Source organism: Alosa alosa, chromosome 1, assembly GCF_017589495.1.
Source record: "Alosa alosa isolate M-15738 ecotype Scorff River chromosome 1, AALO_Geno_1.1, whole genome shotgun sequence".
Lineage (NCBI taxonomy): Eukaryota > Metazoa > Chordata > Actinopteri > Clupeiformes > Clupeidae > Alosa > Alosa alosa.
This window is the reverse complement of record NC_063189.1, coordinates 8431424-8447751: the sequence shown is the minus strand read 5'-3', so window position 1 is coordinate 8447751 and position 16328 is coordinate 8431424. Positions and strand designations below refer to the sequence as shown.

At 45.5% G+C, this 16328-nt stretch overlaps 1 protein-coding gene across 1 annotated transcript in view; it reads left to right on the top strand.

Annotated features, from left to right (window-relative positions):
• myripa (myosin VIIA and Rab interacting protein a) overlaps nt 1–16328 on the top strand; it is a 37632-nt gene that overhangs the window by 10936 nt on the left and 10368 nt on the right. The window contains exons 5-7 of the mRNA XM_048258395.1: nt 6322–6458; nt 13204–13284; nt 14733–14830. Of these exons, the coding sequence (XP_048114352.1) occupies nt 6322–6458; nt 13204–13284; nt 14733–14830 (316 nt within the window). The remainder of the gene's footprint in view (nt 1–6321; nt 6459–13203; nt 13285–14732; nt 14831–16328) is intronic.

Below are 16328 nucleotides of genomic sequence, written 5' to 3'. Positions count from 1 at the left end.
GGTGTGTAATGTGTCTGTTTCTCTCTGTGTGTGTGTGTGTGTGTGTGTGTGTGTGTGTGTGTGTGTTTGTATGAGTGTGTCAGTTTGTTGACGTATGTATTCCTAACATGATTGAGGAGTGTGTCCACTCCACACACACTCTCCGCTCCCCTCCGTGTTTGTGGATGTGCGTGTGTATTCCAATCTTTCTATTCTTCCTGTGTGTGTGTGTGTGTGTGTGTGTGTGTGTGTGTGTGTGTGTGTGTGTGTGTGTGTGTGTGTGAACAGCGGAAGTGTGTATATATGTGGACTTCCATTTGTCCCCATGTGTGTACATGTGTGCAGCAGTCTTCCGAGAGGCTAGAGAGAGACAGAGAGAGAGTGAGGAAGAGAGAGAGAGAGAGAGACAGAGAGAGTGTGACTGATCGCCTCTGCTGCCGGCGATAGGCAGTGCTAATGCTACAGTACAGCTGCCAGTCATGTTGTTCTGAATGAGCAGATTAGGCAGAGAGTGCGAGGACTCAGACAGGGAGAGAGTCCAGGCGCGAGCTGTCAGCGGGGCTCTCTCTTGCTAAAGGCTAATGAGGCTTCTGCTGAGGCTGCTGCTGAGGCTGCTGCTGCTGCTGAGGCTGCTGCTGAGGCTGCTGCTGAGGCTGCTGCTGAGGCTGCTGCTGAGGCTGCTGCTGAGGCTGCTGCTGAGGCTGCTGCTGAGGCTGCTGCTGAGGCTGCTGCTGAGGCTGCTGCTGAGGCTGCTGCTGAGGCTGCTGCTGAGGCTGCTGCTGAGGCTGCTGCTGAGGCTGCTGCTGAGGCTGCTGCTGAGGCTGCTGCTGAGGCTGCTGCTGAGGCTGCTGCTGAGGCTGCTGCTGAGGCTGCTGCTGAGGCTGCTGCTGAGGCTGCTGCTGAGGCTGCTGCTGAGGCTGCTGCTGAGGCTGCTGCTGAGGCTGCTGCTGAGGCTGCTGCTGAGGCTGCTGCTGAGGCTGCTGCTGAGGCTGCTGCTGAGGCTGCTGCTGAGGCTGCTGCTGAGGCTGCTGCTGAGGCTGCTGCTGAGGCTGCTGCTGAGGCTGCTGCTGAGGCTGCTGCTGAGGCTGCTGCTGAGGCTGCTGCTGAGGCTGCTGCTGAGGCTGCTGCTGAGGCTGCTGCTGAGGCTGCTGCTGAGGCTGCTGCTGAGGCTGCTGCTGAGGCTGCTGCTGAGGCTGCTGCTGAGGCTGCTGCTGAGGCTGCTGCTGAGGCTGCTGCTGAGGCTGCTGCTGAGGCTGCTGCTGAGGCTGCTGCTGAGGCTGCTGCTGAGGCTGCTGCTGAGGCTGCTGCTGAGGCTGCTGCTGAGGCTGCTGCTGAGGCTGCTGCTGAGGCTGCTGCTGAGGCTGCTGCTGAGGCTGCTGCTGAGGCTGCTGCTGAGGCTGCTGCTGAGGCTGCTGCTGAGGCTGCTGCTGAGGCTGCTGCTGAGGCTGCTGCTGAGGCTGCTGCTGAGGCTGCTGCTGAGGCTGCTGCTGAGGCTGCTGCTGAGGCTGCTGCTGAGGCTGCTGCTGAGGCTGCTGCTGAGGCTGCTGCTGAGGCTGCTGCTGAGGCTGCTGCTGAGGCTGCTGCTGAGGCTGCTGCTGAGGCTGCTGCTGAGGCTGCTGCTGAGGCTGCTGCTGAGGCTGCTGCTGAGGCTGCTGCTGAGGCTGCTGCTGAGGCTGCTGCTGAGGCTGCTGCTGAGGCTGCTGCTGAGGCTGCTGCTGAGGCTGCTGCTGAGGCTGCTGCTGAGGCTGCTGCTGAGGCTGCTGCTGAGGCTGCTGCTGAGGCTGCTGCTGAGGCTGCTGCTGAGGCTGCTGCTGAGGCTGCTGCTGAGTGTGATGTTGTCTGCATTGCCTAGTGTTTACATGGATAAATGGCATATATACATTTATGCGTGTGTGTGTGTGTTTACTCATATCAGTGTGTGTGTGCATGTGTGTGTGTGTGTGTGTGTGTGTGCGTGCGTGCGTGCGTGTGTGTGAATGACGGCTCACATCTTTGGATTTATGTGGATCTCTCTGGTGTTTTGTATTTCATTCTTGTGGTCATCTGGGCTGGGCTGCATTAATGTGCATGAGCTTGTGTTTGCTGAGGTGAGCTGCCCAGCTTTGACGGCTCCTGCTGAATAATGAGAAGCTGATTTAAGGCTTGTTTTGGACTCGCCAGGACCCGCGCTGGAGACAGATACGCTTACAACTCAGATATAGCCATGCACAAGACAGAAGGGCTGAGCCAGGACTTTTTTTTGATGAAATAGCTTTTTCATCTCAGTTTTGATGTGCAGAAGTTCGCAATTACTGGACTGATAACCATTTCTCATGCAGCGTGTGTGTCTCTTTCTGTGTGTGTGTGTGTGTGTGTGTGTGTGTGTGTGTGTGTACTGTATCTCTATATGTCTCTGTGTATGAGACTTCAGCACATTTCTAGATCAAATGAAACAATTAGTGCACACAGTGATGGAAATGTAATGTTTTTCTCCTTTGTCCTGAAGCTCTATTTGAGCACGGAATTCATTTGATTTGAAACTTCATATTCATCTGCTAGTTATACCATTATGCTCTCTCGTCTAAGACAATTCTGAAATATGGCTTCTTGTCATATAAAGGAATGCATTTTATGGACCCTTTCAGGAGAGTTCCATTATCAGCATCATAGTTGGCCCCACAAGGCTTCCGTTTTAACATTCCATATGTTATCTTAATGCAGAGGAAGTAGATTTGGGGCCCAAATAGAACGTTCAAGCATTGTTTTTGTTTTTATTGTTGAAAGGGTCTATAGATTTTGTTGAAGCCACAGCTGTGGAAAACAGAATCCTGTAGCACAGCTCAGGTACAGCTGCCTCTGGCTCTGGGAGACAAATTCCAGCCAGCATGTGCCATGGTCCAGCCTTCATGCCCCTATGAGTTGGCCTTTACCAAAAGCCTGGCCGGAAAGGGTGCAACGCAATTTTAAATGGCACTGCTCTTTCTATGCAGAAAAGCCCCGAAGAGGCATTTAGACGCCGCCTGCATAAATCTCCCTCTGAATGCAGAGCTGCCTCTTATTCTCCATAGCTGATTACGGGGGAATTGTCGATGAATGACAGTGGGGAGATGAAACCGCTATAGGTTGATGTGTCCTTCCTTGCCCCTTAGCAACCACCTTCTCTTAGGACTACCTGTATTTTACAACAGAGCACAAAAAGGCAGTTAGCTTATATGCATATTTAATGCAGGAAAACAAACACATTCTTTATTAATTTGCTCATAAAATATTGAATACAAGGCTTGTACTTACCTTTGAGTCGCAGCCTAGTATGTTGTGCAGAAATGCCCTTAGTCTCTTAGTGCGCTTTAACATCCGCAGTATTATAGAGAGAAATGAAAGAAGAAGCCCATTATAGCTGATACCTTCTGATGTGTCATAAGTCATTTAACCATCAAACCAATCTGAATTAATTATGTATTTACCACCCCTCTTGTTTGAGATGGAGAGAATGTTTGTGAATGAGATTACATTTCGATGGGCAATCTTAGTATAGAGGGAAAACATACACACACACTCTCACACACACACACACACACACACATGCAAATAAAAAAAAGCATGTGCTCTGTATCAGTGCAAACATGAGTGCGGAAATGGTATTTCTGTAACAGAGCGAGTTAACATGAAGGGGATCAGTGTGCTGCTGGTGTGTGGAGGCAGATCTCGGGGAGTGCACTGGCTGGCTGGCTACTCCTCCCCACAACTCCTGCAGGCGCAAAAGCTGATTTCTCCGCACTGCGCGCTGAGCCGGAGTGGAGCCCTGACTGGCTCCCGGGGATCCGCTCTGCCACAGCCAGAGAAGCAGGGAGGGGAAAGCCAGCGCTCCTGATGAGCTCTGATAGGCAGCTAAGGAACTGAGCGGAATACAGGATTTAGAATTTGGAGAGAGAAAGAGAGGGAGAGGGGGAGGGAGAGAGAGGGTTAGGAAGGTGGGGGGTAGAAGAATATAGAAGTGCCAGCTATAGTTGGGGTCTGATTTTCATGTTCAGTTTTTAATCAATTCTCAAGTGCCATTTTATGCTGGAAATAGATCCATTTTCACTTGATGCATGTATTGTCCCCCTCCCTGTAAAGATTATCCAGAAAGCGTACAGCTATACGTGTTCTTCAGAACCCCTCCTCTGGCACTCTCTCTCAACCCTCTCTCTTCCACACCAACGCCTCTCCAGGGACACGGCAAGCATAGTTGCAAATCAATGCGTCTTTAGGAGGGACACCTCCTCCATGCTTTTATCACACATCTCAGCGCTAATAACTTTAACCATGGCAGAAGATGGAGTTGCCATGCTTTTATCACACATCTCAGCGCTAATAACTTTAACCATGGCAGAAGATGGAGTTGCCATGTTTGAGCCTGGCTTCCCCCCACGGGAGCTTTTGTTTTTGAGACGTGTGTCATCCCTTTCCTGTGTTTGAAATTGTAATAGCCTCATTAGGAAATGCAAATTTGTTTTTAAAATAAAAGCAGAAACATGTTTAATGTGCTATTGCCAAGGCGTTCTCTCTGGGTTCCTTTATGGCACTTTTTGTTGTGGTCTAATTCGGTTTGTGCACTTAAGGCTCTTATATTTCCCGTGGTTAGTCAGCTGTGTTGTAGCGACATCTTCAATTTTGAGCGGTGAGGTAGCCGATGACCAACACAGAGAGGCACAGCAGATTTACACGGATCTGCTTTTTTTCTCCCCATTTGTCTCCTGAACTGAATAGCAGACTGGAATTGCTCAGCAGAGAGACACCAACGCTTTCACTGCTAATGCCAGTCTTGCTTTAGAGATGCCGGCCGCGGATTGGAGAGCAGCACCGTCACACTGACTCACTGCCATCTGTCCATCAGAGCACTGCTGCCTCTCCAGATGTGCCACTTACCGCGCCGCCCAGCATCCCACAACTCCCTCTGCTGCTCACAGGAGCCCAGTCTGGGTGTCACTGAATGAATTATGCCTCGACAGCTCCCAGGGATACACCCCCTCATACCTGCACACGCAGCTCACAGAGCATACCTGGGTAACAGTTCGGATGCCTTTATGTGTGTTTAGACTTTGGGATTGACTCAAAGTTAGATTGACAATCGACAACTGGTGTTAGTTCAGACGCTGAGTTTTTTGTCATTGGAAGAAAGCCTTGTAGTGCACAGTTGAATATAATAATAAATGGCAAATATGGACTATATTATATGCTATTTTATTTAACATAACGCTAATTTTGAACATTAGATTTACACAAAACAGAAACACAAGGAGGAAAAGACAGCGTCACAAGATTGAGATAATGCTGTGTTTCCTCTGTTAAGGACCAGTAATGTAAAATTACTTAGCTAATCATTATACAACATTCATTAGTTGGAGAAGCAAATGACAGCAGTCCCTAAATAGCATCAGTGGTGGGAATGGCCCTAATCTTTCTTCGCAGCGGCATAATAAAACAACAACGCTTTATGCCAGGGGCCCAGCGAGGAGGTTTGCTTTACGTCACAAGGCTGCTCTCTGGTAAACCTCTGGTCACAAAAAGGCTGTTCTACTGCTTTGATGGTACCATGTTTAACCTTTGACCTAGCTGTGTCATAAGCCCTGCTCATGCGCTATCAGCCTACTGCGTAAACCATTGCTGCCCTCATGTTATGTAAGTGTGTACTCCAAGGGACTACTGGTCTGCTGACCATAGGACTTCAGCTGGATGACCTTAATTGATTTGAAAGAAATGGAGCTACTGTAGGTAAACAAATTGTATGTTTTTTTGTCTGTCACGCTTTAGCCTGCAGTGAAATGCCATAAAAACAGCATCCTCTGTGCCTCTGAGTCAGAGATGAGCAGGTTACCCGAGAGGGACTGCTGGCCCCGGGCTTGTGTTGTTAGCACTGTGCCACTCCATATTCAGGGTACATGCTGTGTGTGTGTGTGTGTGTGTGTGTGTGTGTGTGTGTGTGTGTGTGTGTGTGTGTGTGTGTGTGTGTGTGTGTGTGTGTGCGCGCGCATTCTCACATCATAAATGTATGTACATATTTGCTAGTCAGGACATCTTCAAGTCAAGAAGACTCTATCAGTCTTCAGCTCATTCCATGTTAATCTTCACCTGCTAAATACTTTTTAGTGAACATTTCTAGTAGTTTGACCTGTCAAAAGTTGCAGTATGCAATATGGTCAGCAGCTGAATCAATCTATCATAGTCCTTTTAGCTTGAAAGAGTATTAAATGTTTAACTGCACATTAATAGCAAATTGAATGATTAAAGGGGATGATGGGACAAGGTCACCTTGACTCACTCGCTTCACTCGCTCTTGCAGGCCACGTGAGTGAATTCATTTGCTCTGTTTGTGTTTGGTAGGCTGCTGAAGACCCAGTCCCTGGAGTGGTACTATAATAATGTGCGTCGACGCTTCAAGAGGTTCGGGAGTGCCAAGGTGCTGAAGACGCTGTACAGGAAGCATGCAGCAGAGCAAGGAAACCTGACAGAACTAACAGGTGCTTTGCACATGCGCACACACACACACACACACACACACACACACACACACACACACACACACACACACACACACACACACACACACACACACACACACATATTAAAAACTGTTTTTTTCCTGATATGCGGAGGGGGAGGGATTATTGCTTATGCTCCAGACATATGCATATGCATCACACGGGTAATATGATTAATATCACCATGCATGCATTTGCATGGTAATGAACCAGTGAAACAGTTTCTGCTTAAAATATTTCTTGTCTCAAACCACTTACTGTTCGCAGAGCATCATGCCGAACCCGTTAAGCCATTCCATTCTTTTGTACAGAAAACACATTTTTATAGCATGGATTTTTTTTGTACGCATCTAATATGTCGACAGGCCAGGGTGAGTGGCGCTGATGTATCACTGCGAGAGGTCCTGTTTACAGTGAGTGTGGATGTGTATCGATGCGGCCGCGTCCGTGCTTGGAGCTTGCCGATATCTCCTGCAGTCGGCCCGCCCTCCGGAGTGCGGTGGCGGCATCTGGGGCTTTTTCTGCCGGCGTGAGTGTGAGTGAAGCAGTGTGGTGCAGGGAGAACAGGATTAAGGGCCCGCAGGCTTTCATTTCACATAACAACTTCACCAGATTACGCAGCAGGAGCTGGATGGATGCTGGGGCCAGGAGAACTCCCCACCCTCCCGGCTGGGATTGAAATCTAAATTCTGCTCCCTGTCTCTCTCTCTCTCTCTCTGTGTGTGTGTGTGTGTGTGTGTGTCTGTGTGTGTCTGTGTGTGTCTGTGTGTGAATGTCTTCAGCCACCCATGCCAAATTCAAAGCCAGGATCATGCAGCAGTCAGTAGCTGATCATTCTGACATATTCAGATTGGCCTGAGGGGGCTATTAGTAGATAATGGGTTGTGTGTGTGTGTGTGTGTGTGTGTGTGTGTGTGTGTGTGTGTTTGTCTATTTGTCTATTTGCCTCTGTATGTGTGTGTGTGTGTGTGTGTGTGTGTGTGTGTGTGTGTGTGTGTGTGTGTGTTTGTCTATTTGCCTCTCTCTGTGTGTGTGTGTGTGTGTGTGTGTGTATGTACTGTATGTGGGTGGCTGTGTGTGCGCACGCTTAAACACATTTGCCTATGCGTGTGCATTCATGTCTATGTGCAGTATACTGTATTTGTCTCTGTGACTGTGACTGTGTATTATTCTTCATGTACTGTACTGTACGGTATGTATGTACATTTCATAATTACGTATATAGTGCTGTGTGTGTGTGTGTGTATGTATGCATGTATATATGTATACCAGTGATGTAGTACTCGAGTCCGGTCTCGAGACCAACGCATTTTTTTATGTTCATATAAAAAAAACTGAAAATGAAATTTCACGGCGGCCACGTCTTTGCCCCTTGCGTTGGCCTTGGTGCCCCCTTCTTTCAATATTCTGCTTTGCGTCTGTTTAATAGCGATTTTTATTTAGCCTATAGCCTATCAAAATAATCTTAGCATCACAGCGCAAACTAATTCAGTCTTACACAGTGGAGAAAATGACAGCGCATGGCAAGACAGAAAGTGCGTCCAAATTCACCCATTCTTCTCAGTTGAAATACTCGCAATCGCTAAGCCTACTCATCACACAGACACATGTATCACATCACATGAAAGAGCTTTTTCTCATTTTTTAAACGATGTTAGCCGCTAATTGCTGTGGTGAACGGTTCGTGAGAAAAGTAAATAATATAATTAAATTTAATCATAACGTCTACATAAGGTGCTACACCCATCTCCCTACCCATTCATCTTGGTGGAATACTTCACGAACCCTTCGTTCAACACATGACAAACCATATATCAGAATAAACAGCAAACCTTACCGAACACAAAGGTGTAAAGCAGTCCCCTGTACAGTAAGCCGTTCCGGTATTCCGTTAATATAGTATTCCGGTTAAATTAAAAATGTAATCTGCAGCAAGGTCTACATTCATGTCTCTAACTTTCAAAGGTTTGTCTTTAGGTTTCAAAATGTGTTTAAATCGTTCTTCATAATTTCATAACAGGCCAAATACAAAATAAATGTTACAAATATTGCCTAGATATAGGTCAATATTAAAATCAGAGGATATACAGCTGAGTAAGAGTTTGTGAAAGGAGTCTTAATGATCAAAAAATGCTAAGCATGCATCTAGGTTGCATCAGTTTCTTAAAGCTGAGCTGTGCTTAAATTGTTCAATACATCATTCCATAACAGGCCAAATATAAAATAAATATAAATATTAAATATAGCCTAGACATCTAAATATTAGATGATCAGATGATTTACAGTTCTATGTAATATGTCATGTTTCATGTTTTTGTAATGTTTCATACAGTGATTCAGGTCTACTGCTGTGAATAGGCTAAATACAACTTTGATTATTTTTATAGCCTACTACTGTATAGTTAACTTTGGCCTTGGTGCCCTGACATGTGGCCTTTGTGCCCCCCACCAAATATGCCCAACTGAAGGCCAAGTGGCCTTGCCCCTAAAATGGTGAAATTCCAAGCCTGGGCCTAACTGTTGATTATTAATTGGGGTGATATTAAATCATGAATATGAAAACTGACATGTTTTTATGGTCTTGGTCTCGACTTCGGTCTCGACTCCTAAAGGACTCAGTCTCGATTCGGACTTGCTTCCTCAAAGACTCGGTCTTGACTCGGACTCGACTGTATTTGAAAACCAACGGACTCGGTCTCGACTCGGTCTCGACCCTTCAAAGACTCGGTCTTATCTCGGACTCGGCATAGGCGGTCTCGTCCCCATCACTAATGTATACAGTACATACACACACGTATATACACACTATATATAGTGGGAATGTTTGGTGCTTCTGTGCATTTGTCTATATGTGCACATGTTTGGCCATGTAAAAGTATGTGTTGGTGTGTGTGTGTTCTCCTCTGTACGTGTGAGTGCAGTGGTATTGTGTTATTGTGAGTAGTTGAGCACTGAAGTTGAGCATTCACAGGCTTGGCCCCCTCTGTCTGACGGCCTCCGGATTTACTCAGCCCAGCAGCACAGGGGATTGAAGGGAATTAGTCATGTTTGTGGAGAAAAGGTCATGTGTGCATTTTACAAGGCCCCTAATGGATCGTTTTCTGCCACCCGCTCCTCCTTTAACATATACAGTGTTCCAGCAAAGCGATAAACTGCGCTTTTATTGTCCAGGGTGAGTCAGAATGCTAAACGATCAGCGTCCGTTATGGGACAGACTGATTAGTGCTGCATGGTGAGATGAGTTTATGGCTGTTATGTTGATTGCTGTGAGGTGCTTCATTTTTTAGTAATATTAATAAATTGTGGAGAGGTGTTGAAGATGTGCAGAAGCTCTTTAATACACATCAAAAAGGGACTCATGTCCCCACTGCTACAGTATCATGAGCAATGTGTGCCACTGGGTGCCATGGTTCTTATTTGTGTTTGTGGGGGGATGCTCTTTACAAAAGGAGTCAGATCCTACTGTCACATTAAAGTTCTGAGTGCTTTTTGTCTTATCGGTCTCTGACGTGAAGCAATGCACAATGAAATTGAGCTGTGGCTTCAACAAAATATATAGACCCTTTCAACAATAAAAACAAAAACAATGCTTGAACGTTCTATTTAGTTCCCAATCTACTTCCTCTGCATTAAGATAACATATGGAATGTTAAAACGGAAGCCTTGTGGGGTCAACTATGATGCTGATAATGGAACTCTCTTGAAAGGGTCTATTGCAACCATCAGCAGCTTATTGCAGTGCTTCTTCCCTCTCCCTGCACTGGGATGCACACACAGTCCGCAGGCCTCATTAGATCGCTCACGCACACCCAGCCGCCCGGCCCTGCCCTGCCCTGCCCTGCCCAAGCCTGCTGTGCCTGACACGGTGTGATGGGAAATGCGGCATCCTGGCAAATATGACAGTGCTGGAGGCGTGGTGCCTCAGCACCTGATCAACAAGGCTGATCTGATGCTGGATTCCATTTCCTGCAGTCTGCTTGAGATAGCAGCAGACCAATAACCCTGGACCCAGGCCCACATACTGTGTATAGAATAGAATAGTATATATATACTCTTTTGATCCCGTGAGGGAAATTTGGTCTCTGCATTTATCCCAATCCGTGAATTAGTGAAACACACACAGCACACAGTGTACACACAGTGAGGTGAAGCACACACTAATCCCAGCACAGTGAGCTGCCTGCATCAACAGTGGCGCTCGGGGAGCAGTGAGGGGTTAGGTGCCTTGCTCAAGGGCACTTCAGCCGTGCCTACTGGTCGGGGTTTGAACCGGCAACCCTCCGGTTAGAGGGCCGAGGTGCTAACCAGTAGCCCACATACTGTGTCTGGCCCGTGCTAACATCAGATGCAGAGAGTCGGAAACTGATTTGATAGAATTGCAGGATTACATCTCAAACTAGTCATCTCTCTGAAGGGCTGCATTTTTTATTAAATGTTTATATATTTCTTTTCAATTTCTCTCTGAGATAGTCATAAGCCTTTACCATGCTATTATCCTCATCTCCGCTGTGGAGAGATAGCCTGGAGCGCCCCACTCCTCCTGTACTTTAGTGCATTTGTGAAATCAGCAAAAGCACTTCTTTTCATCTCCTCGAGCCACTGCACTCACGCTATCTGACCTCAGCACATCAAAGGACTTGCTGCTTCAGCCTCAACATACAGTAGGTCCCTCTGAATGCTAACTCACAGAGACCATTTGAGGTCACCCAACTTTCTTGTGCCATTTTGTGTACACAGCATGAGGGAGAGACAGAAAAAGTGAGTGGGAGAGACAGAGACAGAGACAGAAAGTAAGGGGGAGAGAGAGAGAGAGTGAGAGAAAGAGAGAGAGAGAGAGAGAGATCCTGGGTTTGTTTGGTCACCTGGGCTTGTGGTATGTCGGTACACATTTATATCAGGCCCCTCCACAAAGCCTTCCCCCGAGGCTTTTTGCTGTAGGCTATGTGATGGCTAGAATCCCAGGGCGGCAGGAGGATCGCACAGGAAATGGAGGACTCAGTGTGATGTATGTGAACCCTCGATATGGAGGCATGTGAATGAAGAAAATGGCCTTGGCAACAGCATAGAGCATGTCAGGACTGACACTGAGCATAAAGAACTATCGTACCATAGAAACTGCCTCCTGCAAGTTTTTTTTACAACCGTGTTGCTGAACACTGTGGAAGTCATTTCGAAGACTGATATCAAGGGAGCTTGTGTCAGCCATTGTGTTGCTCTCTCTCTGTCTCTCTCTCTCTCTCTCTCTCTCTCTCTGTATGTGTGCGTGTGTGTGGTTTATGACAAGAAGGATAATGACTGCTTACTGCATGTGTTTATGTTCTTCCAAAGATGGGTGTTTTTTTACCGTGATGCCATTTCCCCAAAGCTGTTTGGAACGATGACAGACAAATGTTTGACCTTCAGTTATCACCCAAGAAAAGACAGATCTTTTTTTGGGGACATCTCTACCTGGCAGAAAAGCCATATTGCAGTGTCACATTTCATCCGTCACAAGATTTGTCCTCATGTTGCCCCCTGTGAAACTGTCTGCTTCTGTTACACAGCAGGACGTGACATCCACAGCACAGTAACTCAAAGTCCAGCAGCAGCAGCAGCAGCAGGGAAAGTGCCCTGGACTCCCACATCAGACACCCCTCCTCCTCCCGCAGTCCTCCTCCTGACAGGAGGAGCTGTCTGCCGTAGCCATGGATCTTTTGGACAAATCTCTGATGGGCTTTCCATCCTCATCAGCTGAGCTGTATGCCCTCCCACCTGTGCTGTCTGGTGTTACCCCACCCCCACCCCCACCCCTCACTTTAATGTTCTAGAGCCAAATCTTCATCCAGCCAAGGTGGGATTCAAATCCCATGTTGTGCTGTCAAGCTTAAGGAAATTGCCAGAGTAATTGAAGTCGAAACTTAAAAGTCAATGAATTAGAGAGTTCAAGATGAGGCAAATGGCAGTAAGAGAACTGTGTGAGTAAAGGCTGGGTAATAACATAGTAACATAGAGTTAAACTCTATCCCAGGAATTTTTCAATTGAGTTTATATTGACAGCAGAATGTAGTGTTGAGCCGGAGAGTTAATCCCTGTCCAAAGGCCTCTATCTTGTTTGTATTTTATCTTATTATTTCCTGGCATTGGCCAGCAGCAGATGCATGCACACTCACCAAGGCTGCAGCTATGGTGGGTTTTTGAAATCTAATGAATTGCAGCGCATTCCGCCTCCAGCTTGAACCGTTAATACTGTGGAAATGGCCCATGTGTCTGGTAATCCACTACATTAGTTTATTGTTTTGTGCTGGTGCACTGTTTGTGATATGACCAAAAGAACCACATGTTTATGACGAAGGCATTAATGGATTGCAATTCATGAATTGGGGGCACATGAAACTGTGTTACATGAAATTTCACCAGTTCATTTCTATATGCAAAGAAATCACCCAGCTCCCAAGAAGCTGTGATGGCTGGAGTTTCTCCGTTGCTAACCATGTATTAAGATATTAAGGTTGTTATTGCTTATGATTGCTAACCATGTATTAAGGTTGTTATTGCTTATGATTGCTAACCATGTATTAAGGTTGTTATTGCCTATGATTGCTAGCCATGTTTTAAGGTCGTTATTGCTTATGATTGCTAACCATGTTTTAAGGTCGTTATTGCTTATGACTGCTAGCCATGTATTAAGGTTGTTATTGCTTATGACTGCTAACGGAGACACTCCTTTGTTTTTGCCTGTGTGCAGAGGAGAGCACATACGCGGAGAGCACTGGCAATGAGGGCAGTGTGTGTGACAGTGACTCAGCCTTCTACAAGCAGATCGAAGGTGAGTTGAACACATGGGCCCCCTCGGCCCTGCTCCAGTCCTGCTGCAGTCATGTGTCATCATGGCTGACTCAGTGGCCCATGTGTTTGTTGAATAAAGCTAACATTCTGTCAGACCAATCAGCTGCAAACATTTGCCAACATACACTTAAACTTCTCAGCCTCAGACCTGGAATATGTAGTAAACGTGAACACATTCTGTTCAGGCTTGCCACATATTGTGAGGATATTCAAGGAAATGGTTGAATATCACAGATAATTTGTTGGTGAAGCTTTGTGACTCCATGAAAAAGAGCCTCATGCAATACACTTTGCCTTCACCCATTTATTTTGATAAAGACCATTAGATCAATAGATCAATACTGGAGTGACATGGAGTATTAGCAAAGAGCGTCATGTGATAAAATCAGTCAATCATCAGGAGACAAGGTTAGCATACTTTAAACCTATGGACTCTTCTCAGGATTCTTAGTATTCTTAGGACTACTACAGTCAGGAATATGAAGAATGTTGTGTACAGGTTCAGAGCCTAAATGATTTTCTCTTGTTTAGCAAACAAGCAAATCCTTTACTTCCTCTCTGTTGGACTCAATCCCCTGAATGCAGACATGCACTCATATGCTTACATGGTGTACGTTTCTACAGAAATGCAGTGGATTGGTTTTGTGCATGAGTTTTATTTTGTTGTAAAATATGAGACTTGTATATTGTGAAAAACACAAGTGTAGTTTGCCGCGAGGCAAAGCAATTGACACATTCTTTAAATTAATCCTGTCTTCCATTACTTTTGTGTACATTAGGCACTCAATTCCTGTCAGTGAGCGGTGCTTGCACTGCCTCATCATTATGGAGATAAAATGGTGTTTGTATTCCACTGAAACCTTTATACCACTTCATGCACTGCAAAAACTGCTTATCTAATAAAATCTAACCAAGTGTTATTAATCTTATATCAAGATAAGAAAAACTAGTTGGTATTGTTTTCAGTCTTGTGAGACTTACCTAGCACTTTCTTGTGAAATCATTTGACTTAATTTAAAAAGTAATTCACTTATTTTAAGACATCTTATCTTGAAAACAAGCAAATTTGTCTGCCAGTGCGTTAAGCAAATTTGTCCTAAAAACAAGCAAATTTGTCTGCCAGTGCGTTAAGCAAATTTGTCCTAAAAACAAGCAAATTTGTCTGCCAGTGCGTTGAGCAAATTTGTCTTGATAAATAAGTTAATTGTCTTAATTAATAAGTTAAAGTCTTCTTAAATTAAGTCAAAATGATCTTTTGAGAGGGCTCTAAGTAAGTCTTTTCATACTAAAAACTAGATTTTAGATTTAAAATTAGATTTTTTAATCTTAATATAAGATCAATAACACTTGGTTAGAATTCATTTTTTGCAGTGTGTCAGTTCTGTTTTGACTCAACACAACTGACCCCCCACCCATTCTCTGGCCCAGAGCACAACATGGCGGACACGATCACTGTGGCGCTGCGGGTTGCAGAGGAGGCCATAGACGAGGCCATCACCAAGGCCGAGACGTACACGGACAGCCAAGTAAGACGGTCTCCCTCTTCCACAGATGGTTTTCCCCCAATGTTTTTTGTGCTGGTCAACTGCAGAAATCTGCTGTTAACAGAATTCATTCACAAATACTGTAACAGAGAGCAAAGCCGGTGAAACCATATGTAATCCAAAGGCAATGATGAACAAATGATGATATAAAAATACAGTAATCTGTGCAACGCAGTGTGCAGCAGTACAAATGGCCTGCTTTTGGTTAGCTCTTTTTTTCCTCATGCAATCTCTGGTTTCGTTAGAATATTAGAAACTCTGTGCACTGTGGTGTGAATGTCTCATATCCAGGTGAGAAGAGCTCCCATATTTGGATATTTGGAGGTGTAATACGAGTAAGTTTTTCATTCTGGAGTTCTAAAAATACAGAGCCAGAGAGCCTGGCATTCACTGTTGCACTGCAAATGCACTGTTGATGGCCAGGTGGCCCTTGCGTGTTTCAAAGGAGCAGGCGTCCAGTAACATTGGGTCTGCTGTTCAAACCCAGACAGGGCAGTCTTAAAGGATCAGGCATTCACACAGCTCAGGAAGTCTTCCATTATGTTAGCTGTTAGGAGATGGACTATTATAGGGAAAAAAGGGTGCTGGATTGGTCAACCGAAAACAGACGGCCAGTGGTGATTGTGGAGATGGGGGCTGTAGGGGATGAGTGAACTTAAGAAGAGAGGCAGAGAGAGAGGGAGGGAGAGAGAAGGAGAGATAATGGTGGAAGAGTGTACGGAGTGATATGTTACACATGGATCTATTTGGCTGTGCCTCCAGTTGTGTTGATTATTTTATAAATGCACAATGCAAACTCATTCAGTTGCTCAAGACAAAACGTCATTATTTTTTAGGTAATGCTATGAATTAGCTTGCCATGATGACCAAGAGATAGTGATAGAAACGATCCTCTTTGGAGTTCTTTGTTAAGTATAGGAATGTTGTACCATAGTGTGGTACGATAGAGGGATACATTCTCTGCTTTATGGAATGGTGCCTTGGGAATTATGGATACCTTGGATTGGAATGATTGTAACTACCAGTCATAAATCATCTAAACGTAGAATGCATTTTGACAGTGTTATTGGTCCAACCGCATCTGGCTCCTTGAGTTACGGTCATTAAACAGCGGTAGTGATGTAAGGGTTGCAAACTGTTGGGTCAGCGGGCAGATAGTGGTTCTGATGCTGACCACCAGTAATTAGACCAGGCTATTTTCTTCATGACATCCAGAGCCTTTATCAGTACGTGAATGACTTTCATGAGCTAAGATGAGCTTATCTGCCACATCAGAGGCTTACAGCTGATCACCTCTGATAATGCCTCGGATGGAACTTGGAAAGCTCTTAAAAGCCTGTGACTTAGGACCTGATGGGAGCCGCAGTAGTTAATGGACTTACATCCAGATCAAACAGAAATCTCTTCATGTACATTTTCATAGTCCATTTTTCATTAACGTTTCTTTGAATATCAAAGGGACTCTGTAGCTTTTAGTTAG